At 35.5% G+C, this 27,343-nt stretch overlaps 1 protein-coding gene across 4 annotated transcripts in view; it reads right to left on the reverse strand.

The window, feature by feature from the left end:
• PRMT3 (protein arginine methyltransferase 3) overlaps window positions 1-27,343 on the reverse strand; it is a 129,866-nt gene that overhangs the window by 59,432 nt on the left and 43,091 nt on the right. For all 4 annotated transcript variants that reach the window (XM_059407077.1, XM_059407057.1, XM_059407066.1 and 1 more), the window contains one exon: window positions 26,258-26,357. In XM_059407077.1, coding sequence (XP_059263060.1) covers window positions 26,258-26,357 — 100 coding nt within the window. The remainder of the gene's footprint in view (window positions 1-26,257; window positions 26,358-27,343) is intronic.

Here is a 27,343-nt window from a genome sequence, read left to right on the forward strand (position 1 = left end):
CAGTGTGGTGCTTAGCACAGCAAACACTTTCTTACTGCTTAGAGTAAACCAACAGGAATTCTGCCCTAGTGACAGCATTCTAAATAAAAACTGTTCTCACTTACTCATTTGTTCTGTACAAAAATAACTGTTTGACAGGATAAATGCAATACCCTTTAACCACATGAACAAAGACTTTTTAAAGGGTTCTCTAGAAGAGGAAAACCTGCAAACTTGAGATGGATAATCTTCACAAGGGATTATTATCATTATTTTTAAATATTTTATTTATTTATTTGAGAGAGATTGAGAGAAAGGGGAAGAGAGCATAAGAGTGGGGAGGGTCAGAGAGAGAAACAGACTCCCTGCTGAGTAGTGAACCCCATGCAGGACTTGATCCTGGGACTCCAGGATCATGACCTGAGCCAAAGGTAGTCCCTTAACAAACAGAGCCACCGAAGTGCCCCAAATCTTCACAAGAGATTAACAGCACATTTAAATTTATAGAAAATACAGCTCACAAGCCTGAATCACTTAAAAAAAAAACAACCCACCTTATTAAACTGCCACTAGCAACTCTATATTGATTTTTACCCACTCCCAGCAACATACCAATTCACTGAAAAGAAAATACTTGTCTACAAAAGAAAAACTTAGCAACAAAGCCTTTTATTAATTTGTTTACATTAGGAAAATTAAGGATTTGGTGGAAGCTTTCTTCTGGTTAGAGCATCTCAGTAATATCTCTAACTCTTACAAATTTGTTCACTATTAGTATCATCTGTGTATTCAAAGAACAAGAAACTTTAGGAAGTCAACTAAGAAATCTTTGTCAATCTGACATAATTAATACAGATCTATGCACACAACTACTTATAAATAAGCATTCATGTGCTGATTAAAGTGAATTTTAATTGAATTATTCAAAGAGAAGTCTTCTGTTTTCCTCCTAGTACTTCTTTTTTTTCAGATGAGCCAAGACTATGTATATGTGTGCACAGACAAAGGAAAAAGATCAGCTGGTAGAACAGGTTGACAGGGAAAAAACCAACCTTATTTGCAAGACTGCTGCATGTTAAAACATTAATTTAAATAAAATAATTCACATTTTGATACATACTAAATATTCATTAGTATGTCTAGTCTTTTTTGGAAGGGGGCAAAAAAAAATTCATTTGTCACTGTCTCAAACTGTTTTTAGTCTACGGCCATACCACCCTGAACGCGCCCGATCTCGTCTCTCTCTCTCAAACTGTTTTTAGTATTAACTTTCAAAGTAGCTGGCAAAAAGCTAAATATTTTGCTTCCTATGTCCAAACTGTCTTACTTCCATGTACTACAGATAAGCCAAACTCTTTTCCATCAGTAACTGAAAGAAGCTCCTTCTAACAACATGTTTATTTACTGTATCTATGATAAAGTTATTATTAGCTATCCATTAGAGATTAAATTTGTGGCATATTTTAAACTGGTGCTACAGTCAATGCCAATAGTGGTGAAAAGGGTATACTCCTGGGTTTAAATCCCAGTGGAGTCCCTTTTTTAGAAAAGATTTTATTTATTTATTTGAGAGAGAGAGACCCTGTAAGCATGAGTGGGGCGGGGGGGAGGAGGCAGAGGGAGATGGAGAAGCAGACGCCCTGCTGGGGCGGGGGCTTGATTCCAAGACCCTGGGATCATGATATAAGTCTAAGGCAGACACTTAACTGACTGAGCCATCCGGGCACATCACGGAGCCCCCTTTCTCTATATGACCTTGGACAAATTAACATCACTGTACCTCAGTTTCTTCATCTGTAAAGTGACAACTTTGGTATTCTACTTTATAAAGCTGTTCCAAAGATTAAATATGTTAATACATATAAAAGATTAGAACAATAAATCTTATTAATTTAGCCTAACATTAAAGAGCTTTTTAAAAAATATATCTGTGAAGGCTTGTCAAATTTTAAAATTATATTTAATAAATTAGAAATAAAGTTTTACCAGGCTATCCAGAATCATCTCATGTTTATTTAGTCAATGGGTCCTATAACAACCCATGAGTCAGAACTGGAATTCCTCTTTTTTCTTTTTCTAGGGGGTTTAGAGAATACATTTTCTTGTGTCACTTCTTTCAGACCAGTGAAGATTATGTATATGTGTGCACATATACATAATACAAAATATAAAACACTCAAAATTTCTTTACATTAAATAGAATTTTAAAACCCCCCAAAAGTAATTTGGTCACATTGGCCAAATTAGTGCCAATTCCAACTTTAAGATTCTTCTCACAAAGATAATCACAAGGATTTTTTCCCTGCAAGGCAAATAATAATAATAATAATAATAATAATAATAATAATAATAATAAAATAAAGGAAAAAAAAGAAAAAAAATCAGCTTTATTTAATGCTTCAAATTTTGGTATTTACACTTAAGACACTCCCATATGTCTGCTTCTATTTAAAATAGTTAACATCAATAAGCATTTTTTCACAAAGCCTATAATGATTACCTTAGCTAAGCTTACAATTCTGATTAAACCATATTAGAGATAGTTCCTAAGGTTTTAACTATTCAAACAACCTAACATTATAGACATCAACAATAGAGAAGTTCAATGCCTTAAGTCATATGACTGGATGAATAACACTGGACGATTTTTTTGCTCCCCTTAGAAAAAACACTGGTTTATGATTCTATTCCTATTGCTGCTAAATTCAGGTAAAATCAGGTGCAAACAAACAAAAGAAAGATAATCATCCTTGGCAGCAAAAATACCCTTTCGATAAATGCCATGTTTTTCCTTCCCATTTTTTCAATCAGTCATCACTACTGATAAGAGGATTTTGGAAAGCAAACAATCAAATGCTTTTGTTGATACAGGTAAAGGACTTAGTACAGTTCTTGGCATAGGGTTAACATATAAAACCTGTGAAAAACTGTATCACATAATTCTTTAATTTGGTAGAAATCAATATGTGGGCTCAGGTACTATGTCATATAAATGGGCTAATATGGATGGAAGCAAAAGGCTAATGCAAGTCTTTGTTCTTTTTTTTCTTTTTAAAGATTTATTTATTTCTTTGACAGAGAGAGATCACAAGTAGACAGAGAGGCAGGCAGAGAGAGAGAGAGAGAGAGAGAGAGAGGGAAGCAGGCTCCCTGCTGAGCAGAGAGCCCGACGTGGGACTCCATCTGAGGACCCTGAGATCATGACCTGAGCCGAAGGCAGCGACTCCACCCACTGAGCCACCCAGGTGCCCCAGTCTTTCTTCTTTAATCTTTCCCCATTTTTAACTCCCTTTACCCAATGCATTGCTGTACAATTAATAATGGTATTCTATATCTATAAATTTTTTTACTTCAGTATCGAGGTGTTACTTATGTAAGTATATGTTGAGGCTTCTATCTGTCAAAGCAGTTTGTAAGTCTTAACTTAAAGACTAGATGAACTAATAAATCAACAGAAAAGCATTCCTTCAAACCAAGAATAGATTAATATTTCTTCACATTTAGACTCAGTGAAGACTGACAATTTCATTGGTCATTCATTTCACTCAGCAGTCAGATTTCTGCTCAACTATTACCTCCTCAAAAAGTATTTTCCTGATGTCTCCACATAAAATAGCATCTTTTCCCTCTATTACGCTCCATCTATTTACCTTACTTTGTACTTCTTTGTGACACTCGTGAATTAAAATGTGGTTTATTTTTGTGTTTAACTCTTGACTAAAATGTAAGCTCCAAGAGGAGCAAGGACTGTTTGAAGGTACATTCCTGAGGGCTATAAATGTGGCCAGTAGATTGTAGGAACTCAGTAAAAAACTTCTGAATGAATAAAAAAATAAGAGTTATTAGTATCATACATTATATTTGTTAAAAATGAAATAGTACCCGCGTTTTCTTATTTTTCTCGTACTTAATACAACTGGGTATTTTAAGAACCTTTTTGAGCCCAACATGGTGCCTGCACTCACAACCCTGAGAACAAGACTTGGGCTGAGATCAAGAGCTGGCATAAACCACAGGACTTAAAAAACAGCTCAAAGTCACAGAAATAGTTGAATGACCCAGAATTTGAACCTTGGTTTAACTAGAGAGTCACGTTCTGAATAACTATCTTATATTGCTGTTCTCTAAAATAAATAAATAAATAAATAAAATTATTTATTTATTTGCAGACAGAAACAGAGCAAGAGAGGGAACACAAGCAGGGGGAGTGAGAGAGGGAGAAGGAGGCTTCCTGCTGGGAAGGGAGCCCAATGTGGGGCTTGATCCCAGAACCCTGGGATCATGACCAGAGGTGAAGGCAAACACTTAATGACTGAGCCACCCAGGCACCCCCCATGTTACTTCTTAAGCTGATATACCTAACTGAGAATAAGATTTAGTGTTTGTATTATATTATACTACCTTTGTAATTAAGGACTCGAATGTTCTGAAATGAAAAATTTCCCATTAAGCATATCAAACAAGATTAGAATTTATAATAGGTATCTGAGTCATAATATGTCAGAGGGATAGCTTAGTTGGCAACTGGGTATAAGCCACTATACATTATGAAAATTATCAGTTTAGAAAATCAATGCAAATATTAGAATATATGTAGAACCAATATATGACATCTATGAGATAAATTAACATATCTAGCTTTAAATATTAGCAGATGAAAAGATTTATTGTTTGCTATTTATTGTTTGCTATTGTTTATTTGTATTGCTAACTGTTGTCCTTTCTCTCAACTTTCCACTTTGCTAAACTTCATTTTACTATAGGCTTTCTATGTGATAGAATAGCCTTTAATTTCCTGGGAACTGTCCTTGGTTCTGAACCAAGTCATTTATTACTGATATCAGAAGGCGCGCCTCCAAATGCCTGGCTCATCTGCAGTGTAATTCAGACTGTAATTTCACAGGCTACTGCCTCACCTGTAGGGGTGCCATCTGGAAGAGAATTATACCCAATATTTTCTCCCATGATGCTCATGGAGCACTCTTTTTTCCAAAGAGACATTTACTTTTTTAAAATTAAAATTTGCATTTATACCTCAAAAATTAGTTACTACAAAAAAAAAACATTGGATTAAATCTGGGACTAAGATATTAACATTATTCATTGACATGGGAACCTTATTTTTAAAATGTCTGTTCATATCTCAGAATAAATTAATGATAAAAGATACTTCTGATACCTTCAGTATAAGGTTTTCTCTCTTTTTTTTTTTAGTACAAATAACTGAGTTACTGATACACTCTTTGGCAGAATTAATTATTAAAAAGAGCGACAGGGGAAAGTTACAGATAAAATGGAGTTAATCTGTAGAAAGTCTAGTGACAAATAATAACTGAATTTATCTAAATATAAAAGATTAGTTTTAACAAATAAGCAAGACTACAAAATCTAAACCCAATTTTTAGTATACTTCTGAAGCATAATAAATATTTCATGACACTTTTTTCCAATACTACTCTCAGTTTTATAAAATTTACTGTAAATAGAACTGTTACCTACAGTGACTAGAACTATTAATTGGTTGTTAACTGAAAACAATATGCTTTAAGAAAAAAACACAAATAAATGCAGATATGTTTACTAATACTCTTTTTAAAAAATATTTTATTTATTTATTTGACAGAGAGAGACAACACAAGCTGGGGGGAGTAGGAGAGGGAGAAGCAGGCTTCCTGCTGAGCAGTGAGTCCAATGCAGAACTTGATCCCAGGACCCCAGAATCAAGACCTGAGCGGAAGGCAGACACTTAAGGACTGAGCCACCTAGGCGTCCCTATTTACTAATACTCTTTAAGGGTGAATCTATCAATGAGGATTGTCACAATTTTCCTTGCATAAACCACACTTATAATGTACTGTAAGTAATTTCCAGTTTGGGTTATTTTAAAATAGAAAAAAGAATCTAAAGAATCACCTTGCCAAGTGAAAATCTCTGAATTCCATAATTCCTACCTACTCGCTTCTATTCTGTCACAACAGTTTTACTCACTAATTTACTCAACAGGAATCTTTTTTACAGTCCTGTTCAATAGTTTAAGCTAATATTAGCTGATATTATATAAAGAAGCAGGGAAACAAACACAATAAGCTCTTGGTAAACCTATAATACAACTAATACAAGCAAAACAGGAGGAGCACACTGAAGGTAATTTACCTGCTTTAAGTGTTAAGTTAGCCATTGAAATCTAGCACGTTATAGAGAGAGAATGCAGAATATCATTAATTTGCTGAATTAAATGCAGATTGGTTAAGGATGTGTCTACTGTATATCTGTGTGACAAAAATATATTCTTTTTTTTTAAAAAAAGATTTTATTTATTTATTTGACAGACAGATCACAAGTAGGCAGAGAAACAGGAAGAGAGAGAGAAGGAAGCAGGCTCCCTGCTGAGCAGAGAGCCAGTGCGGGGCTCGATCCCAGGACCCTGAGATCAGGACCTGAGCCGAAGGCAGAGGCCTAACCCACTGAGCCACTCAGGCACCCTGACAAAAATATATTCCTAATGATGATACCTTTTAAAGAAAATCTTCCTTGATGTCCCATATTAGGTCAGGTGCACTTTATAATATGACCTCATTTAGAAGTTGAGTTATTATCAGTGCATAGGAATGAGAACTAAAGGGTTTCTCAACCTTGGCACTACTGACATTTTGGGCCAGGTAATATTTTATTGTGGAGACAATCCTGTCCACTGTATGATATGTAGTAGTACCCTGGCTTCTACCTACCACAGGCCCATCAGCACTCTTCTCCTGTCTCTCTTCCTCCCTAACCGCCTCCCCCCCACTGGCTATAAAAACCTAAGATGTTTCCAGACATTTCCCAATGCCCAAATATTCCCAGGTGGGCAAAACTGGATACCCTTCACCATGAGAACCACTCTAAAGACATCCAAAAAGTAACTGATAAGTACTTTCTCCTAATCTACAATGCTCTCTGCTAAAAATGTACCAAACTTAAGATTTTACAGGATATAATATAATCTTTATTTCACTGTTAATATTTATGATAGCCTTACACACTGAATACCTGAATTGTAAAGTTTTTTTCAGTGATTCCCCAGTCTATCTCTTGCCTCTTTCAACTTAACGTGCTAATGCGAATGAATGTATCACAAATGTGATAAAGAAGATACTGAGATACTTTCCTTACTGACAGCTCTACAATGACTGAGACAGGTGTTACAGCCACACACTTGGCAAAAGCAAGGTGGCTGCTGTTACCACGCAGCAAGAATATTGTAGGTTTTGTATTTGTTTACTGGGGAATAGGTAAGAAAAATAATGTTTTGAACATGTATATGTACACACAAACACACACAGACATCTTTTCAATGTTTTACATTTATGGCTAAGATAAACTTTTTTTTTTTTTTAAGATTTTATTTATTTATTTGACAGAGAGAGATCACAAGCAGGCAGTGAGGCAGGCAGAGAGAGAGGAAGGGAAGCAGGCTCCCTGCTGAGCAGAGAGCCCGATGCGGGACTCGATGCCAGGACCCTGAGATCATGACCTGAGCCGAAGGCAGTGGCTTAACCCACTGAGCCACCCAGGCGCCCTGGCTAAGATAAACTTCTTAAAGCAGAATTTCTGGATTAAAAGACACGCACATTTAAGAATTTGATCTGTGTCATCAAAATGCCTCCAGAAAGACCGACAATTTTTATTCCCAAAACTATCTAAGTGAATTAAAGACTTTCAAATAGCTTAAAAAGACAAAGTCTGTGGAAAATATTTTCATGTTCTGGGGTGGCGTAGAAGTATTAACTATAAAGAAAAAGATGTAAGTTTGACTAGATTAAAATTCAGAACCTCTGTTCATCAAAAAAACATAAAAAGAATTAAAAAGGCAGAATTTGAAAAGATACCAAGCACACACATATCTTTACTTCCCTCAAAGAACACTATTCATTAAGAAAAAAACAAGTAAGGGGCTCCTGGGTGGCTCAGTGGGTTAAGCCTCTGCCTTAGGCACAGGTCATGATCTCAGGGTCCTGGGATTGAGCCCCACATCGGACTCTCTGCTCAGTGGGGAGCCTGCTTCCCCCAACCCTCTCTTTGTCTGCTGCTCCACCTACTTGTGATCTCTGTCAAATAAATAAATAAATAAATAAAATCTTAAAAATAAAAAAAAAAGGAAAGAAAAAGACAGGTAATCCAAAGGAAAATGGACAAAGAATTAAACACAATTACTATACAAAACAGGAAATCCAAAGAGCCAATAATCACATATAGAGATGGTGAACCTCATTACTAATTCAACACAAACAGAAACTACTACTGACTAGCAGAGTGGCAATAATTACAAAGTCATACGATGTCCAGTGTTGACAAGTCTACGGAACAATAAAAAAAAGTTTCACAACCTTTAATAAGAAAAGTTTGGCATCATCTAGTAATCGAGAAGAGCAGCACACCCTGTTATCTAGCCATTCTACTTCTAAATAAATGAGTAGAAAAGCACGCTTGAGTGTAATGGCACACATGTACCTGTATGCAACAGCACTATTATTTGTCATGCTGAAAGAACTGGAAATGATCCAGTGTCCACCAATTGTAGCATAATAAACATACTGTTAAACAGTCACATAATAGAATATACAAATACAAAAATGAACAAATGATCCATACGGGTATTATTAATGAATGTTACAAACATGACTTAGTGAAGAAAGCAAAAAGCTATTTTTTAATATAAAAACATAGTTATGTTTTGAGTCCATTTACATAAATCTCAAAAACTGGAAAATATAAACTAAACTGATTAGGAATATAAATGTAAGTGGCAAAAACATAAAGGAAGTAAATGACTACCATATTGGTCAGTAGAGTAGTAAGCTCTCTGGGATGGGAAAGAACTTGTAGCAGATACAATTAAAAAAAAAATAAAAAGAGAAATTTAAATATATTTGAGAAGATATGTAAAAAAAGACATCCGAGGATGAAATTAGTATATAAAGATATTTGAAGAAAATTGAAAAGATACTTGGCAGCTGCATTTTGATCTAACTAATGATTACACAGGTGTTCATTATATAACTATTTCTTACATTCATCTGTATCTTCTGTGCATGTTATATTTCACAACTTATTAAAAGGAAGATTTTATGACTAGTTCTATAATATGCAATAGTTGGGAGAAGGCAAAAGAAAAACACACTCAAATCTGTTTGTAAATGTTAAAATGTGTCTGGAATAGTACACAATTAATGAGAAAAGTGTTAAAGTAAACTAAAGGACCAAGTTTAACAGGGACAAAGAACAATACTTCATAATGATAAAGAAGCCAAACTTTATCAATAATACATAATAATTCTAATGTGTATGCACCTAAAAACTACATAAAAATATCTGAAGCAAAAACTGACAGAAGAGAAACAACTCCTGAACTATAGGTAGAAACTGCATTATTTTTCTTTTAGTGGTTAATAGAACAGATAGACTTAAAATAATAAGCACTTAAAAGATTTGATACATACTGTCAACCAATTTGACCCAACTGACAAGTATATAACAGTTCATTCAACAACAGTTGAATACACATTCATTTAAATGAATGTGGAACACTCAACAAAACAGACCATATTCTTGGTCTGAACAAATTTAATGTAATGGCAACATACACATTATGTCCCCTGATACCAACCAAATTAAATCATAAATCATTAACAGAAAGGTACCTAAAAAATTTCCAAGCATTTAGAAATTAAACAACACACTTCTAAATAATTCATTTACCAAAGCAGAGATCACAAGGCAATATTTTGAGTTGAACAAAAAATTTATGAGATACAGCTACAGTAGTCATAATGGGAAATTTATAGATTTAAAAGAGAAGAAAAAAGCAAGGTGTAGGATAATATGCAGAATATGCTTATTCTAAACTAGATATAAGGGTGGGGCTTGCCATCTATTTTGTTCACTGCTTTATTCTGCCGAGAACAGCCTTAGCCACATAGTAGCCACCCAATATTTGTTAAAGAAATGAATGAATGTGCCAAGAGGTAGAGACTTATGTTATAACTTATTATAATGTTTCAGAAAGGATACACTAGAATTTGGTTAACAGATTTTGTTGGGGGATCCAGTGTAGGTCCTGAGTGGTGGTGTAAAGACAAGATGAAATTTGTAACGTCTATGTATTACACAGTCAAAAAGCATTTTACATGTATATAACAACTATTTGTCAGAGCAGCTCCTATTTTATTACTACTTCACTTGATTGTTACTTTCCATGCAAGAAGAATGAAAATAATAATAATAAAATAATAATAATAATAGTAGCAGCTACCATTTATTATGTGCTTGCTACTCTCTGTCAAGACTACTTCCCTCCTTCTGCACACTCTTCTGAAATTTGAAAAACTTCTACCATCTTAAAGGTCTTTCCCCTAGGTGGCACTCTCACTTAATGAACAAAAGACGGAGAGTCAAATTGGTTCTTTTGTTCAGACTGCAGCAAAAGGGCCAATAAGCAAGACAATCAAAGGTAAAAACCAGAGGTGCCTAGGTGACTCACTTGATTGAGCTTGAGCGTCTGACTCTTGGTTTCAGCTCAGGTCATAATCTCAGGGTTGTGATAGGCCCACAGCTGGCTCCACAGGGGAGTCTGCTTGAAATTCTTTCCCTTACCCTCTTCTGCCCCTCTCCCTGCTCACATGCTCCCTGCCTCACATAAATAAATAGATCTTTAAAAAAAAGAAAAAGGCAAAACTGAATCATCTCAAGATCTTTCCAAATGCACATATGGGTCTTACTCCAGAGTTACAGAACCAGTTTCCAAGGATAAGGGTATGAAATGCAGTATTAATTTTTACTTTTTAAAAAAGGTTTTATTTCTCCAACGTGGGGCTCAAACTCACAACAATCCTGAGATCAAGAGTTGTGTACTCTACCAACTGAGCCAGCCAAGTGCCCCAAAGAATATATTTTTTTAAAGATTTTATTTCTTTATTTGACAGAGAGAGCACATACAAGCAGGGGGAGCAGAGGGAAAAGCAGGCTCCCCGTTGAGCAGGGAGCCAGATGTGGGACACAATCCCAGGACCCTGAGATCATGAACTAAGCTGAAGGCAGATGCTTAACCGACTGAGCCACCCAGGCACCCTGAATATTAATTTTTAAAAGTTGGAAAAAAACCATTAATTATAACTGGCTATTCTATTTTAAAAATTACAACTAAAGTATTAGCTAGTATTTTTATTAAAGAGAATTTTATTGGAGTACATATATATATAAAACAATTTATAAAATATGCTAACTTTTGTTTAACACAAGTGAAAATATAAAGACATATATATCTAATATTTTTATATAAGTCAAAAGCATAAAAAAAGTTATTCACTAAGGGACAAAAGAAATAGAATCACATCATTTCTTCATAATTAAAACACAAAATTAAACTAAATAAAGGAAGAAACAATGTCCCAAAGTGAAGAACAGGAAATAAATAAATCTCATTATATGTCACGTTGGTTACCTAACCAGTGAAAATAATTACTTCAAATGACTTTCAAACACAGTACACTGTGCATTTCCTATGATATATTCTAGAACAAAAGAAATTACAAAGAAATCTTCAACTGCATGTAGAAGCCTTACTGTTAGTAATAAAGGTGGTATAAAATTTGTGAAACTACAATAGGCAATTACATGATAAAGGCAATAAGTAATTAGCATTATCTTAAAAATCAAGATTTTCTGTAGAGAAGAAATATAAGTATAAAATTAACAGCTTTGAAAATTCCTCAGTGGCTCAGTGGGTTAAAGCCTCTGCCTTCGGCTGGGGTCATGATCCCAGGGCTCTGGGATAGAGCCCCGCATCAGGCTCTCTGCTCAGCAGGGAGCCTGCTTTCTCCTCTCTCTCTCTGCCTGCCTCTCTGCCTACTTGTGATTTCTGTCTGTCAAAATAAATAAATAAAATCTTAAAAAAAAATAATTCCATAATCTTAATTTGGAAAAATCAGTATAAACTCAAAATTTTTCATATTAAAAAAAAACTAGCTACATCTGTCCACGAAAATAAACATACAAGCAATGACACTGTAATGATCATTCACTACTCTGAAAATGGCAAATAAATAGGAAATATTGAGATTTTATCCTATTTTTCCAATTTAACTATGGTTCATAACCAAATATTTGATGAGAGAAAGTAAGTACTTCAGAAATAATTTCAGCTAACAAAGAATAATTGGTACAGGTAGAATATCATAATTTGGCAACTTTTAATGAAATAATAAATCCGAGAAATCATTTTCAATGCTTCTAAAACCATTAGGTAGGTTTATAATGAATAGATTAGCCTGATAGCTCCAAAAAGCCACTGATCAATTTTAGCATAATACAGAGACAACCAGAGGGGGTATAGCTCAGTGGAAAAGCATTTGACTGCAGATATTGAGTCCCTTGTTCAATGCAACAGAAACTAACCACCACTGCTCCCCATGAAGTATTCTGGGGAAAGGGGGACAACTTTAATGTGTTAAACCTCTATTTCTGGACCCCATATTTCTGATTTACAAGAAATACAAAGGATAGAAAAACATGTTAAGTGACACCACGAGGATGCAATTGTCAAAATCTAGAATGCAGAAAACTCTACAGGGCAACTGACTCAGTTTCTCAAAGAATGGCAAGAAAAAAAAAAGAGAAGGTGAACCTATAGACTATAGATTTTAGACTTGATATCAAAAGCATGATCCATAAAAATAAAAATTGATAAATTGGACTTCATCAAAATTAAAACTTTTGCTCTGTGAAAGGCTTTGTTAAGGGGATTGGCTACAGATTGGGAAAAATATCTGCAAACCACATATCCAATTAAAAGCTAGTAAAAAAGAACTACCAAACTCAGCAGTAAATAATCCAATTAGCAAATGAGCAAAAGACACAGACATTTTATTGAAGAAAAGATACAGAAGGCAGATAGATATGCATATGGAAAGATGTTTAACATCATTAACCATTAGAGAAATGCCAATTAAAATTACAATAAGATATCACTATACACATATCAGAATGGCTTCAATTAAAAAATAGTGAGAATATACAATGTTGGCAAGAATGTAGACAGATGTTGCCACTGGAATGGTCATGTATTGCTTGTAAGAATATAAAATGGTACAGCCCCTCTGCAAAACAATTTGGCAGTTTCTTATGAAACTAAACATGCAATTACCATATGACTAGCTATTGTACTCTTGGGCATATACCTGAGAGAAAGGAAAACTTATGTACACACAAAATTATATACACAAATGTTCATACAGCTTTATCTGCAATAGCCCCAAACTGGATATTCTTCAAAAGTTAAATGGTTAAAACAAGTATGGTATATCCATACCACGGAATACTACTAAGAAAGAGGGGAGAGACTATGGATATGTACAATAATTTGGATGGATCTTCAGGGAATTAAACTAATGAAAAAAGCCAACCCAAAAAGGCCATATACTGTACAATTCCATTTCATTCCTGAAATGACAAAATTATACAAATCGAGAACAGATTAGTGACTGTCAGAAGTCAAGGCTGGGGAGTGGAAGAGGGAGGTGGGTGTGGCCATAAAAGGATAACAGAAGGGCGTCTTGTAGTGATGAAACTGTTCTGTATCCAATGGTATCACTATCAATATTCTAGTTGTGCTGTTGTACCATAGATTTTCAAGCTATTATCATTAAGAGAAACTGGGTAAAGAGAATAAAGCATTTCTCTATTATTTCTTACCACTGGACATGATATAATCTACAATTATCTCAAAATAAAGAGCTTAATTTAAAAAAGATTTATAAGACAAATTAATCAAATGCAACATGTATATATAACTCATATCCTGATTCAAACAAATCAAGTGTAAGTATATATATATATATAATTCATGAAGCAATCAGGGAAATGTGGACACAGCCTGAATATTAGGAATTTTTTTGTAATATGGAATTGTGCCTATATTGGTAATTTTGTTTAGGCTCAATAACATAATACATAAAGGCATAATAAATATGGATTTTAAAAAGTCTTTATCATTAAAAAAGATAGCAAAAATGTAATAGTGCAAAGATAAATAAAACAAAAACAGCAAAATATTGATAATTGTTGAAGCTAGGTGACAGGTGCATAAGATTTACTGAAATATTCGTTCTGAAGTTTTTACATTGGAAATTTTCCCTAATAAAGTGTTTTTAAAAATTAAAAAGAAAAAGTGACAGCAGTCTGCATTTGTAAATGTCCCAGGTACACAGCAAAACAAATGTCAAATTATTTGGAGTAAAACCCAAGCACCAAAGAGTTTTCCATAGATAAAGTTCATTAGAAAATAAACGGCAGAGTATCGAATAGTACTACACACTCAAATAAACAAGCATCAAGCACCATGAATGAAGGCTAGTAGAAACAACAGTCAGCAAAAGAAGACCTGCAAAACTGCTGGTATTGTTTACAATTTATGAGATTAAGAGGCTTGAAGATAAGAGTAACAAGCAAACAAAATTTTAAAAAAACCTAAAGAGAATTCCTAGAAGTAAAAAAAAAAAAAGAAAAATTAAAAAGAGATAAAAGAGATAAAACTTGATAGATGAGTTTAACAGATAATTAGAAAGATTCAGAAAAAATTAGTTACAAGTTGGAAGACTGAAGAAATTATCCAGAATACAGTCAAAAGAGAACAACAGAAAATATGAAAAAGTATAAGAGGCATAGAAGATAGATAAGTCTAATAAACATGTAATGGCAATTATAGAAAGATTTATTAAGCAAGAAACAAAAACTCAATAAAAGAATTCTGGTAAACTTAAGACTGTCTTCTTCATCAAATCACACCAAAAAATAATGCAATGACAAGCCATGTGCTGCTAACAAACATAACTGATAGGGAATCCATCAGTGGTATCCATCAAGAAAAGCTAGGTTATCCTACCTTAACAGTTTCCAAATCATCACCGAAAACAAGATTTATTTCTTATATTACAGGCTGACAAGAGTCATTGCTTATTATAATTCCTCAGGAGTCAGGCTGACAAGCTTCCACAGTAACTGATGCATAGAAAGGGGATAAGGCAAACTGTGTACTGGATATTAAACATTCTGTCTGGATAGGACTTTCACTGGCCAGAATAAGCCACAGGGCCACATCTGACTTTGAAGGGGACAGAGAGTTAAATTCTATTATGTGCCCAGAAACCACGAGATGCAGAAAACATAACAAGAGTCCTAACAACAGACTGGCAACCCAAATACATAAGGAGTGCTCAGAAAAATAATAAAAAAAAAATAAAGATCTTCAAAAGAAATTGACTGAAATTTCACAGAATGCACCATGAGCCATAAGCACACTGAATGTGGGAACTGTTCGTTCTTAAACATTATGAAGTATTTGAATTATGTAGTGCCTCTCAAATTCTTACACAATTGCACTCCAGAATTTCCTTCTCTGGTTACATAATGAAATGGAAAAAAATAGGAATTAAAAACAGTCACAAAATTGATTATTTTTTATCTTGGGAACAAGCTTGTAATGGGTTTTATCTGTTGGCCATGTAAAAGAATGAGATTTCTTTCCGTCTTTGCAATCTCTTCGTGATTGCCTGTGATGCACATCACAGTCTGGCTTACTGCTTATCTAACATAAAAAACTGTGTGTGCATTTTCTCTACTAAAAAACAGTAGTCACAATAGAACTGAACAAGAAAAGAGAAAATGATGTCAAAACTGATATCCATAAGAAAACAAATGTAAAAGAGGTGCTCTTCAGGGTTTACTGGTTCTGCAATGAGGGCCCTGAGAGCACTTCATCAGCTTATGTGGAGAACAAGGGTGCAATGCCTTTGCTTTATTAATGGTAGATTATCTCCCAAATATAATACTTGAGTGTTTATTCTTTTAATAACAGCATAAAGGATAATAATTCAGGAAAAAAGAAATACTTAAAACTATTTTTAAAAATCACTTTACTGTTGGGACACCTGGGTGGCTCAGTTGGTTAAGCGTCTGCCTTTGGCTTAGGTCATGATCCCAGGGTCCTGAGATCGAGTCCCTTATCGGGCTCCTTCCTCAGCAGGGAGCCTGCTTCTCCCTCCACCTGCCATACCCTGCTTATGCTCTCTCTCTCGCTGACAAACCAAAAATAAAATCTTACCCAAAAAATCAATTGAATGTGGGATTCAGCTAAATCAGTACTTAGAAGTATTAGCTTAAACGCCAAATACTAGAAAAAAAAAAAAGTTGGAAATCAATGATCTACACTTCCTTTTCAAGAAGCTAGAAAAGAGCAGCAAATCAAACTCTAAAGAGAGTAGAAGGAAATAATAGAGACTGAAGCAGGAATCAATAAGATAGAAAACAAATGTTGATTGAGAAAAATCAACAAAGGCACAATTCGGGTTCTTTGAAAAGAGCAGTAAGTGACAAACCTTTAGCAAAACTGATCAAGACAAATTACATGTCATTTCCTAATAACAGGAAATAGTTTAAGCCTTGAGTTTGTTTCTGGTCACTTGCCTTTATTGGCTAGAAGCACAAATTAATAAAATTAAGACTGAAGAGTGAATTCCTGAGAAGGGCCTCACATTCACTCAACTTCATGTTACTTTAAATTGGGTATTCCCAAATAAATGTTCTAGTATTAAAAATGGATAAAGGGGAAAAAATGGGTAAAGGGAAGAGAATGGAAAATGGAGCAGACCAAATCGATGGTCTGCTGGACTATTTACTCAGTATTTACACTACTGAAGTATTTACTCAAAATATATAATCTACCAAAAACAGGTCAGAAAAAAACATTTCATTAATTAGAACAGATCAAAATTTACTGTAACTCACTCCTGCCCTAATTCTCACTTCAACTAACTAAACAGTGACTTCATAGTTCTGCCATCTAAATTTTACCAATTTGGAGCCTCTAGTAAAGAAAATATAACATGTAACAGATCTGTACTCCAAGAGAAGAAAACCTCTGAGGACAATTCTCTTCATTAAGCCTTTTTAAAAAAAATTTTTTTTAATAAACATATAATGTGTTTTTATCCCCAAGGGTACAGGTCTGTGACTCCCCAGGTTTACACATTTCACAGCACTCATCATAGCACATACCCTCCCCAATGTCCACATCCTCACCACCCTCTCCCGTCCCCACTCCCCCCAGCAACCCTCAGTCTGTTTGTTGAGATTGAGTCTTTTATGGTTTGTCTACCTCCTGATCCCATCTTCTTTCATTTTTTTCTTTTCCTACTCCCCAAACCCCCCATGTTGCATCTCCACTTCCTCATATCAGGGAGATCATATGATAGTTGTCTTTCTCTGACTGACTCACTTCGATAAGCATAATACCCTCTAGTCCCATCCACGTCGTCGCAAATGGCAAATGGCAAATTTTCATTTCTCTTGATGGCTGCATAGTATTCCATTGTATATAAATACCACCTCTTCTTTATCCATTCATCTGTTGATGGACATCTAGATTCTTTCCATAGTTTGGCTATTGTGGACATTGCTGCCATAAACATTTGGGTGCATGTGCCCCTTTGGAGCACCACGTTTGTATCTTTAGGAGATATACCCAGCAGTGCAATTGCTGGGTCATAGGGTAGCTCTACTTTCAGTTTTTTGAGGAATCTCCACACTGTTTCCCAGAGCAGCTGCACCAGCTTGCATTCCCACCAGCAGTGTAGGAGGGTTCCCCTTTCTCCACATCCTTGCCAGCATCTGTCATTTCCTGACTGGTTAATTTTAGCCATTCTGACTGGTGTGAGGTGGTATCTCATTGTGGTTTTGATTTGTATTTCCCTGATGCCAAGAGATGTGGAGCAATTTTTCATGTGTCTCTTGGCCATCTGGATGTGTTCTTTGCAGAAATGTCTGTTCATGTCCTCTGCCCATTTCTTGATTGGATTATTTGTTCTTTGGATGTTGAGTATGCTAAGCTCTTTATATATTTTGGATACTAGCCCGTTATCTGATATGTCCTTTGCAAATATCTTCTCCCATTCTGTCAGTTGTCTCTTGGTTTTGTTAACTGTTTCCTTTGCTGTGCAAAAGCTTTTGATCTTGATGAAATCCCAATAGTTCATTTTTGTCCTTGCTTCCCTTGCCTTTGGTGATGTTCCTAAGAAGATGCTGCTGCGGCTGAGGTCGAAGAGGTTGCTGCCTGTGTTCTCCTCAAGGAATTTGATGGACTCCTTTCTCACATTGAGGTCCTTCATCCATTTTGAGTCTATTTTCGTGTGTTGTGTAACGAAGTGGTCCAATTTCATTTTTCTGCATGTGGCTGTCCAATTTTCCCAGCACCATTTGTTGAAGAGGCTTTTTTCCATTGGACATTCTTTCTTGCTTTGTCGAAGATTAGTTGACCGTAGAGTTGAGGGTCTATTTCTGGGCTCTCTATTCTGTTCCATTGATTTATGTGTCTGTTTTTGTGCCAGTACCATACTGTCTTGATGATGACAGTTTGTAATAGAGCTTGAAGTCCGGAATTGTGATGCCACCAACTTTGGCTTTCTTTTTCAATATCCCTTTGGCTATTCGAGGTCTTTTCTGGTTCCATATAAATTTTAAAAGATTATTTGTTCTATTTCTTTGAAAAAAAATGGATAGGATTTTGGTAGGGATTGCATTAAATGTGTAGATTGCTTTAGGTAGAATAGACATTTTCACAATATTTCTTATTCTAATCCATGAGCATGGAACAGTTTTCCATTTCTTTGTGTCTTCCTTGATTTCTTTCATGAGTACTTCATAGTTTTCTGAGTATAGATTCTTTGCCTCTTTGGTTAGGTTTATTCCTAAGTATCTTATGGTTTTGGGTGCAACTGAAAATGGGATTGACTCCTTACTTTCTCTTTCTTCTGTCTTGTTGTTGGTGTAAAGAAATGCAACTAATTTCTGTGCATTTGACTTTATATCCTGACACTTTACTGAATTCCTGTACAAGTTCTAGCAGTTTTGGAGTGGAGGCTTTGGGTTTTCCACATATAGTATCATATCATATGCGAAGAGTGATAGTTTGACTTCTTCTTTGCCAATTTGGATGCCTTTAATTTCTTTTTGTTGTCTTATTGATGAGGCTAAGACTTCTAGTACTATGTTGAATAGCAGTGGTGATAATGGATATCCCTGCCTTGTTCCTGACCTTAGCGGAAAAGCTTTCAGTTTTTCTCCATTGAGAATGATATTTGTAGTGGGTTTTTCATAGATGGCTTTGATAATATTGAAGTATGTGCCCTCTATCCCTACATTTTGAAGAGTTTTAATCAGGAAGGGAGGCTGCACTTTGTCAAATGCTTTTTCAGCATCTATGGAGAGTATCATATGGTTCTTGTTCTTCCTTTTATTAATGTATTGTATCACATTGATTAATTTGCGGATGTTGAATCAACCTTGCAGCCCTGGAATAAATCCTACTTGGTTGTGGTGAATAATCTTTTTAATGTCCTGTTGGATCCTACTGGCTAGTATTTTGGTGAGAATTTTCGCATCTGTGTTAACCAAGGATATTGGTCTGTAATTCTCTTTTTTGGTGGGATCCTTGTCTGTTTTTGGGATCAAGGTGATGCTGGCCTCATAAAATGAGTTTGGAAGTTTCCCTTCTATTTTTATTTTTTGAAACAGTTTCAGGAAAATAGGAATTAATTCTTCTTTAAATGTTTGGTAGAATTCCCCTGGGAAACCTGGGCTTTTGTTTGTTTGGAGATTTTTGATGACTATTTCAATCTCCTTACTGGTTATGGGTCGGTTCAGGTTTTCTATTTCTTCCTGGCTCAGTTGTGGTAGTTTATATGTTTCTAGAAATGTATCCATTTCTTCCAGATTGCCAAATTTGTTGGAGTTGAGGTGCTCAGAGTATGTGCTTATAATTGTTTGTATTTCTTTGGTGTTAGTTGTGATCTCCCCTCTTTTATTCATGATTTTATTTATTTGGGTCCTTTCTCTTTCCTTTTTGATAAGTCTGGCCAGGGGTTTATCAATCTTATTGATTCTTTTGAAGAACCAGCTCCTAGTTTCATTGATTTGTTCTATTTTTTTTTTTTTTTTTTTTTTTTTTTTTTTTTTTTTTTTTTTTTTTTTTTTTTTTTTTAGTTTCTATTTCATTGATTTCTGCTCTGATCTTTATGATTTCTCTTCTCCTGCTGGGCTTAGGCTTTCTTTGTTGTTCTTTCTCCAGCTCCTGTAGGTGTAGGGTTAGGTTGTATACTTGAGGCCTTTCCTGTTTCTTGAGAAAGACTTGTACCGCTATGTATTTTCCTCTCAGGACTGCTTTTGTTGTGTCCCACAGATTTTGATCCATTGTGTTTTCATTATCATTTGTTTCCATGAATTTTTTCAATTCTTCTTTAATTTCTGGGTTGATCCATTCATTTTTTAGAAGGTTGCTGTTTAGTCTCCATGTATTTGGGTTCTTTCCAAATTTCCTCTTGTGATTGAGTTCTAGCTTCAGAGCATTGTGGTCTGAAAATATGCAAGAATGATCTCAATCTTTTGATAGCAGTTGAGACCTGATTTAGGACCCAGGATGTGGTCTATTCTGGAGAATGTTCCATGTGCACTAGAGAAGAATGTGTTTTCTGTTGCCTTGGGATGGAATGTTCTGACTATATCTGTGATGTCCATCTGGTTCAGTGTGTCATTCAGGCCTTTATTTCCTGTTGATCTTTTGCTTGGATGATCTGTCCATTTCAGTGAGGGGAGTGTTAAAGTCCCTACTATTATTGTACTATTGTTGATGTGTTTCTTTGATTTTGTTATTAACTGGTTTATATAGTTCGCTGCTCCCATGTTAGGGGCACAGATATTTAAAACTGTTAGATCTTCTTGTTGGACAGACCCTTTGAGTATGATATAGTGTCCTTCCTCATCTCTTATTATAGTCTTTGGCTTAAAAATCTAATTGATCTGATATAAGGATTACCACCCCAGCTTTCTTCTTATGTCCATTAGCATGGTACATTGTTTTCCACCTACTCACTTTAAATCTGGAGGTGTCTTTGGGTCTAAAATGAGTTTCTTGTAGGCAGCATATTGATGGGTTTTGTTTTCTTATCCAATCTGATACCCTGTGTCTTTTGATTGGGGAATTTAGCCCATTTACATTCAAGGTAACTATTGAGAGATATGAATTTAGTGCCATTGTATTGCCTGTAAGGTGACTGTTACTGTATATTGTCTCTGTTCCTTTCTGATCTACTATTTTTAGAGTCTCTCTTTGCTTAGAGGACCCCTTTCAATATTTCCTGTAGAGCTGGTTTGGTGTTTGCAAATTCTTTCAGTTTTTGTTTGTCTGAAAGCTTTTGATCTCTCCTTCTGTTTTCAATGATAGCCTAGCTGGATATAGTATTCTTGGCTGCATGTTTTTCTCGTTTAGTGCTCTGAATATATCATGCCAGTTCTTTCTGGCCTGCTAGGTCTTTGTGGATAAGTCCACTGCCAATCTAATGTTTTTACCATTGTATGTTACAGACTTCTTTTCCTGGGCTGCTTTCAGGATTTTCTCTTTGTTACTAAGACTTGTAAATTTTACTATCAGGTGATGAGGTGTGGACCTATTTTTACTGATTTTGAGGGGCGTTCTTAGCATCTCCTGGATTTTGATGTTTGTTCCCTTTGCCATTTTAGGGAAATTCTCTACAATAATTCTCTCCAATATACCTTCTGCTCCCCTCCCTCTTTCTTCTTCTTCTGGAATCCCAATTATTCTAATGTTGTGTCGTCTTATGGTGTCACTTATCTCTCGAATTCTCTCCTCGTGTCCAGTATTTGTTTATCTCTCTTTTGCTCAGCTTCTGTATTCCCTGTTATTTGGTCTTCTGTGTCACTAATTCTTTCTTCTGCCTCATTTATCTAAGCGGTAAGAGCTTCCATTTTTTATTGCACCTCATCAATAGCTTTTTTGATTTCAATTTGGTTAGATTTTAGTTCCTTTATTTCTCCAGAAAGGGCTTTTATCTCTCTGGAGAGGGTTTCTCTTATATCGTCCATGCCTTTTTCGAGCCCGTCTAGAACCTTGAGAATCGTCATTCTGAACTCTAGATCTGTCATATTACCAATGCCCATATTGATTAGGTCCCTAGTCTTTGGTACTCCTTCTTGTTCTTCTTTTTGTGGTGAGTTTTTCTGCCTTGTCATTTTGTCCAGGTAAGAATATATAAAGGAGCAAATAAAATGTTAAAAGGGTGGCAAAGACCCCAGGGAAATGTGCTTTAACCAAATCAAAAGGGACTCCAAATGGTGGGAGGGAGAAAGGGGATAAATAAGGAAAAAAAAAAAAGGAAAAAATATTAAAAAAAGAAAACATGTATATACAAAAAATATAGTTAGATACAATGGAGGATAAAACATGACTATAATATTGAAGGTTCAAAAAAGAGAATTATTATTGTTTTTTTTGTAAGGCATTGTTAAGATAAACTAGTTTTTAAAAAAAAGTTAAAAAAGGAAAGGGCAAAAGTTAAAAAAAAATTAGCAGAAGAAAAAAATATTAACTGCAAGACTAAAGAACCATGGGGAGAATTCCTTGCTTTGCTTTCTCCTCTTCTGGAATTCTGCTGTTCTCCTTAGTAAGTGAAGTTGGTCTTGGCTGGGTTTCTTATTGATCTTCTGGGGTAGAGGCCTGTTGTAGTGATTCTCAAGTGTCTTTGCCCCAGGTGGAATTGCCCCGCCCTTACCAGGAGCCGGGCTAAGTAATCTGCTTGGGTTTGCTTTTGGGAGCTTTTGTTCCCTGAGTGCTTTCTGCCTAGTTCCGGAGGGTGTGAATGATAATGGCAGACTCCTGATCTCTGGCCCCGAGCAGCTGAGAGCTTGGGTCCAGTTCCTCAGTGAGTCCTCAGAGAAAAGCACCCATCCACCCCCATCTCCCTGGCCTTGCTCGCTCTTGGAGAAAAGCGCCTGGTCGCTTCCACTCCCTGGCCTCCAGCTGTGCTCCGAGCTCACCCAGCCTGCAACCGGTTCAAGGTAACCCTGAGCTGAGAGCTCACTCCTTGGCTTTGTAGCTGTAGCCTAATACCTGGGAGCTCTAATACCTGCGAGCTCTGTGACACTCAGACACCTCCGGTCCTTCTGTGATCCTGTGGGACCTGGGGTTACACTGACCCCACATGGGCTTCACCCTGGTTTAGCCTCTGGAGTGATGTCCCTCAGTGGAGCAGACATTTAAAAGTCCTGATTTTGTGCTCCGTTGCTCCGCTGCTTGCCGGGAGCCGGCCCCTCCCCTCATCAAGCCTTTTTAAATCAGTTTCAGAAAGCAGTGTAAGTCATGGCTTCTTAAACTTGTCCCTTAAAGTAGCTCTAATGGCAAAAGAGAATGAACTGAAACTCCCAAAGAACTAGGAAGGACTTAGTAAAATCAACCCTGGGAAGACTCAAAAAGCTATGAAGGCTAAAGTTTTATCTTAAAAATTTGTGAAATTTTGCATTCCACTTCAAAGAAATACAAATAATGCTTTTTCCCTCCCAAATTTTCACACTATAGCTAATCTGTTATTTCTCAAACACATGATTGGCAGGTTCTCTAAATCCAGGCTGAGGTGTGTAAGAAAGTTTTCATTATTACAGATTGGTGACATTTATATGATTACTCAATTCTTGTGAATCAAGTATCTGTTCACGGATAATTTTTGAGGAGAAACACTTCACACTAATTATAATAATTACCACTGTGCCACCTCAGTTACATAAGATCATCTAAGTGAGTTTATATTAAATGTCCAACTGTCTGAAAATGCAAACTAGAAATTTTAGGAGCTTTCTTTCACTCACAGGTAGAAGTAAACAGCATTACTTCTTCTTTAACAGAGGGCTCATAAACCAAGGGGAAAGCACTAAGAATGTTCTTCAGCTAAGTGTTAATAGTCTTTACTTCAAGTATATTATCATTTTCAAATTTTACTTATTGAATAACCTAGTTAGGCAGTTCATTCATTAGTTAGCAAGTGCTTAATAGACTATACAATTTTCAAAACCAAATAGCTGAGATTCTATTATGCGCAGAAACTGCTTCAAGAAATTTTTATCTCTTAATTTATTTAATCCTCACAAAAACCCTATGAAGTAGGTATTACTATTATCTTCATTTTATAGAGAAAGAAACTGAGGCACAGACAAGTTTGGTAACATGCCCAAGGCAGCAAACCCAAGCAGCAAAACAGGGCGAAGAGTAAGGCAGTCTGACTTCAGGGCAACATGGTTAACCCTCTCATATGTTTCCTCCCTGACTGCATCTGCCGTATAGCAAATTATAAATAAGATCATATCTATGGCCAGTGAATTTCTACGTGGTAAAGTTCTCTTGTAATGTACATTCCCTCATCATTTACTAATGCTAAGCCCTGTGATAGAATCTGGCCATACCAAGTAAATGCTGGCTCCCAGTCTCAGGAGAATGGAAAAAAGGTACATGAACAATTAATTACAATACAGTGTAATCTGGGTTGTTAAAAACCAGACCAGGAAAGGTTACCTGTCCTCATGGCAGTTGGCTGAAATGGCATGGCTTCACTGTCAGACTAAACTAAAGATGACAAAAACATTTCAACACCCACCAGTTTAAAATGTGACCTATGACAGGCTTCATGGTTACTTTGTGAATTGCTGATAAGCCAAATCACAAGTTATGTTATTTTTTAAATGGTATCTCGAAAAGCTAGTCATTAATAAAGAGTATTAAATACGAACAGATGATATCATTGTGGGTGTGTGCATGCATGTGTATAACACAGATACACTTGTGCTGGTGAAGATGGAGTAGGAAAGTTAATTCCTAAATTTCAAGGATACATCCAAGTATACTTGAGTAAAGAGAAATTTTAGGTAGCTTCTGTGAAAAGCAAGCTGAGATAGAAAAACTGCAACAGGGACCTTAGGCAATTTGAATGCACATCAGTAATGATCACGATAATGAAATATAATGTGTAATTCTGCCGATAATCCTGATGACAGAGAAAAATGAAGGTGCAAACAAGAATCGTTGCTGGCAATTATATCATATGATGCCAGGATCTTATCTACATGTTTATAAGGAGGTCATGCTAAAGACATACATGGAAAACACGAACACACGAAAACACGAACCTGGCTTAACTGGTCTGTAGCACAGAATTAGGGACATTTGGGAGCCTGGGTGCCTCAGTGGGTTAATAAAGCCTCTGCCTTCGGCTCAGGTCATGATCCCAGGGTCCTGGGATCAAGCCCCGCATCGGGCTTTCTGCTCAGCAAGGAGCCTGCTTCCCCCTCTTTCTATCTGCCTGCCTCTCTGCCTACTTGTGATCTCTGTCTGTCAAATAAATAAAGAAAATACTAAAAAAAAAAAAAAATTAGGGACACTTACTTTGAACAGTTTTATTAGGCAATCAGAAATAAATTGTCATAAAGAATGGTTCTATTGGTGGAGTAAATTTATGGAAAATGAAAGGAGATACTCATGGGCATAAATATTAACTTCTTGTAGAGATTAAACTGACTTTACTCATATTTATTTATTTCAGTTATTTATTTAATACTGGCTAATTTAATATCAGTTATTTTTTTTAAAGATTTTATTTATTTATTTGACAGACAGAAATTACAAATAGGCAGAGGCAGTCAGAGAGAGGAGGAAGCAGCCTCCCTGCTGAGCAGAGAGCCGGATGTGGGGCTTGATCCTAGGACCCTGAGATCATGACCTGAGCTGAAGGCAGAGGCTTTAACCCACTGAGCCACCCAGGCGCCCCTCAGTTATTTATTTAATATCAGTTATTTACTTAACTGACAAAAATTTTAACAAATGGAAATTCCATTCAATAAAAATGAAAATGTAAAACTAAAGGAAAGCCTAAATCTGGAAATTCATAACTCTAAGAGGCAAGTGATGGCCTATTAAATAATACGCTAATAGCAATGATTTGGCTTTTAAAATTACATCCTTACCTAAGGACATCTTCCAAAATAAAGGCAAAGTTCATGAATAGTTGTAGACAAAAAAATCAATCTAGATTAACATGGAATAGTTAGGGGACTACAGGAGAAGAAAACAGATGTACATCTGTGTAACATATGATACCTACATTGCTAATTTAAACATCTGATTCCAATTTTTATACAGAGTATGTATTTTTTTGTCTTGTTGAACTTTAAAAAAAAGAGAAAAAAAATGTATGCTATGGCTTAAAATTGTGTGTTTCTAGATTTTTGTATCATTACCAACATATGTTTAAAAAAAAAGGAAAGAGGACTCTATACAATATATTTTAGTTTTAAGATGCTGGTTAATGAAAATGCATTTACATTAGATTTAAAATACTCAATGATATACACTTACCATCCACTCAGATATAATAACATCCACTTTTTCTACAGGAAGGCAAACTTCTTCAATCTTTCCTTTAATTAGTGTAATAGTATCTTCAAGTTTATTTAGTCTGAAAATTATCATAATAATTAAATTAGTATGTTAGACTCAGAAAATTAATCATATTATATAATTTCTTGGTAACTGTTCAGGTTATTTTGTATGTTCTAAGTTTGATTACTCCCTGAGCACTAGAATTAATTTTTGATCACTGCATAAATGTCCACAAATGTTTTTGATTAATATGGCAATACCCTGAACCAATACTGAAAACTTCAGCCTGAAAAGAAATCTGAATTTTATCAAGAATGTATGTCAATAAAGTTACTGTTTTGTTTTGTTTTCTTTCCAAAGGGAGGGGTGGAGAGAGACATACAGAGCAGGCAACAAGAGTATATTTTGAAGGCAAGCTGTGTTTCACAGTGGAGAGAGAATTAAAAGCCAGAAACTCTTTATTTGAACTCTTGATCCTTTAGTAATTGTAAGCTAAGTGATCTTCATCAAATTATATCATAATCTTCTGAGACTGTGTGCTCATGTGTAACAGAGAATGAGGATGCCTGCCCTATCTACTTCACAGTCTATTATGAGGATCAAAGTATCTGTGAAAGCAGCACATACATCCTCTCAGCACATTATTTCCTCAAAATACTGTATGCTGCATAAAACCTAACTATCTACTACCACCTTAATTTATTTAACCTTGTCCACTGACACTCATTAGGTATTTTTATATGCTTGGTCTAAGACTAGCACGTATTTTTCACCTTCCTTTTAAAATATAAAGTAGACAACAGAGTTGAGATGATTTCAAAAAGTTAAAAGCAAGCTTCTAAGTTTCTATCTAGTTAAATAAATAAACTCTCAATCCTCAGAGGATGTACATCTGAATTACAAAGGACTTTTTCTGCTAACAAAGGAGGATGTCTTTTCCCAACTTCACTGAGGTATCATTTACATAAAATTAAGTACATTCATTTAAAGGGTAAATTTTGTTGACTTTTACAAGAGAGACATTTGAGTGATCAATATCATCATCAATATACAGAACATTTC

This window comes from Mustela nigripes, chromosome 1 (assembly GCF_022355385.1).
Source record: "Mustela nigripes isolate SB6536 chromosome 1, MUSNIG.SB6536, whole genome shotgun sequence".
NCBI classification, from domain to species: Eukaryota; Metazoa; Chordata; class Mammalia; order Carnivora; family Mustelidae; genus Mustela; species Mustela nigripes.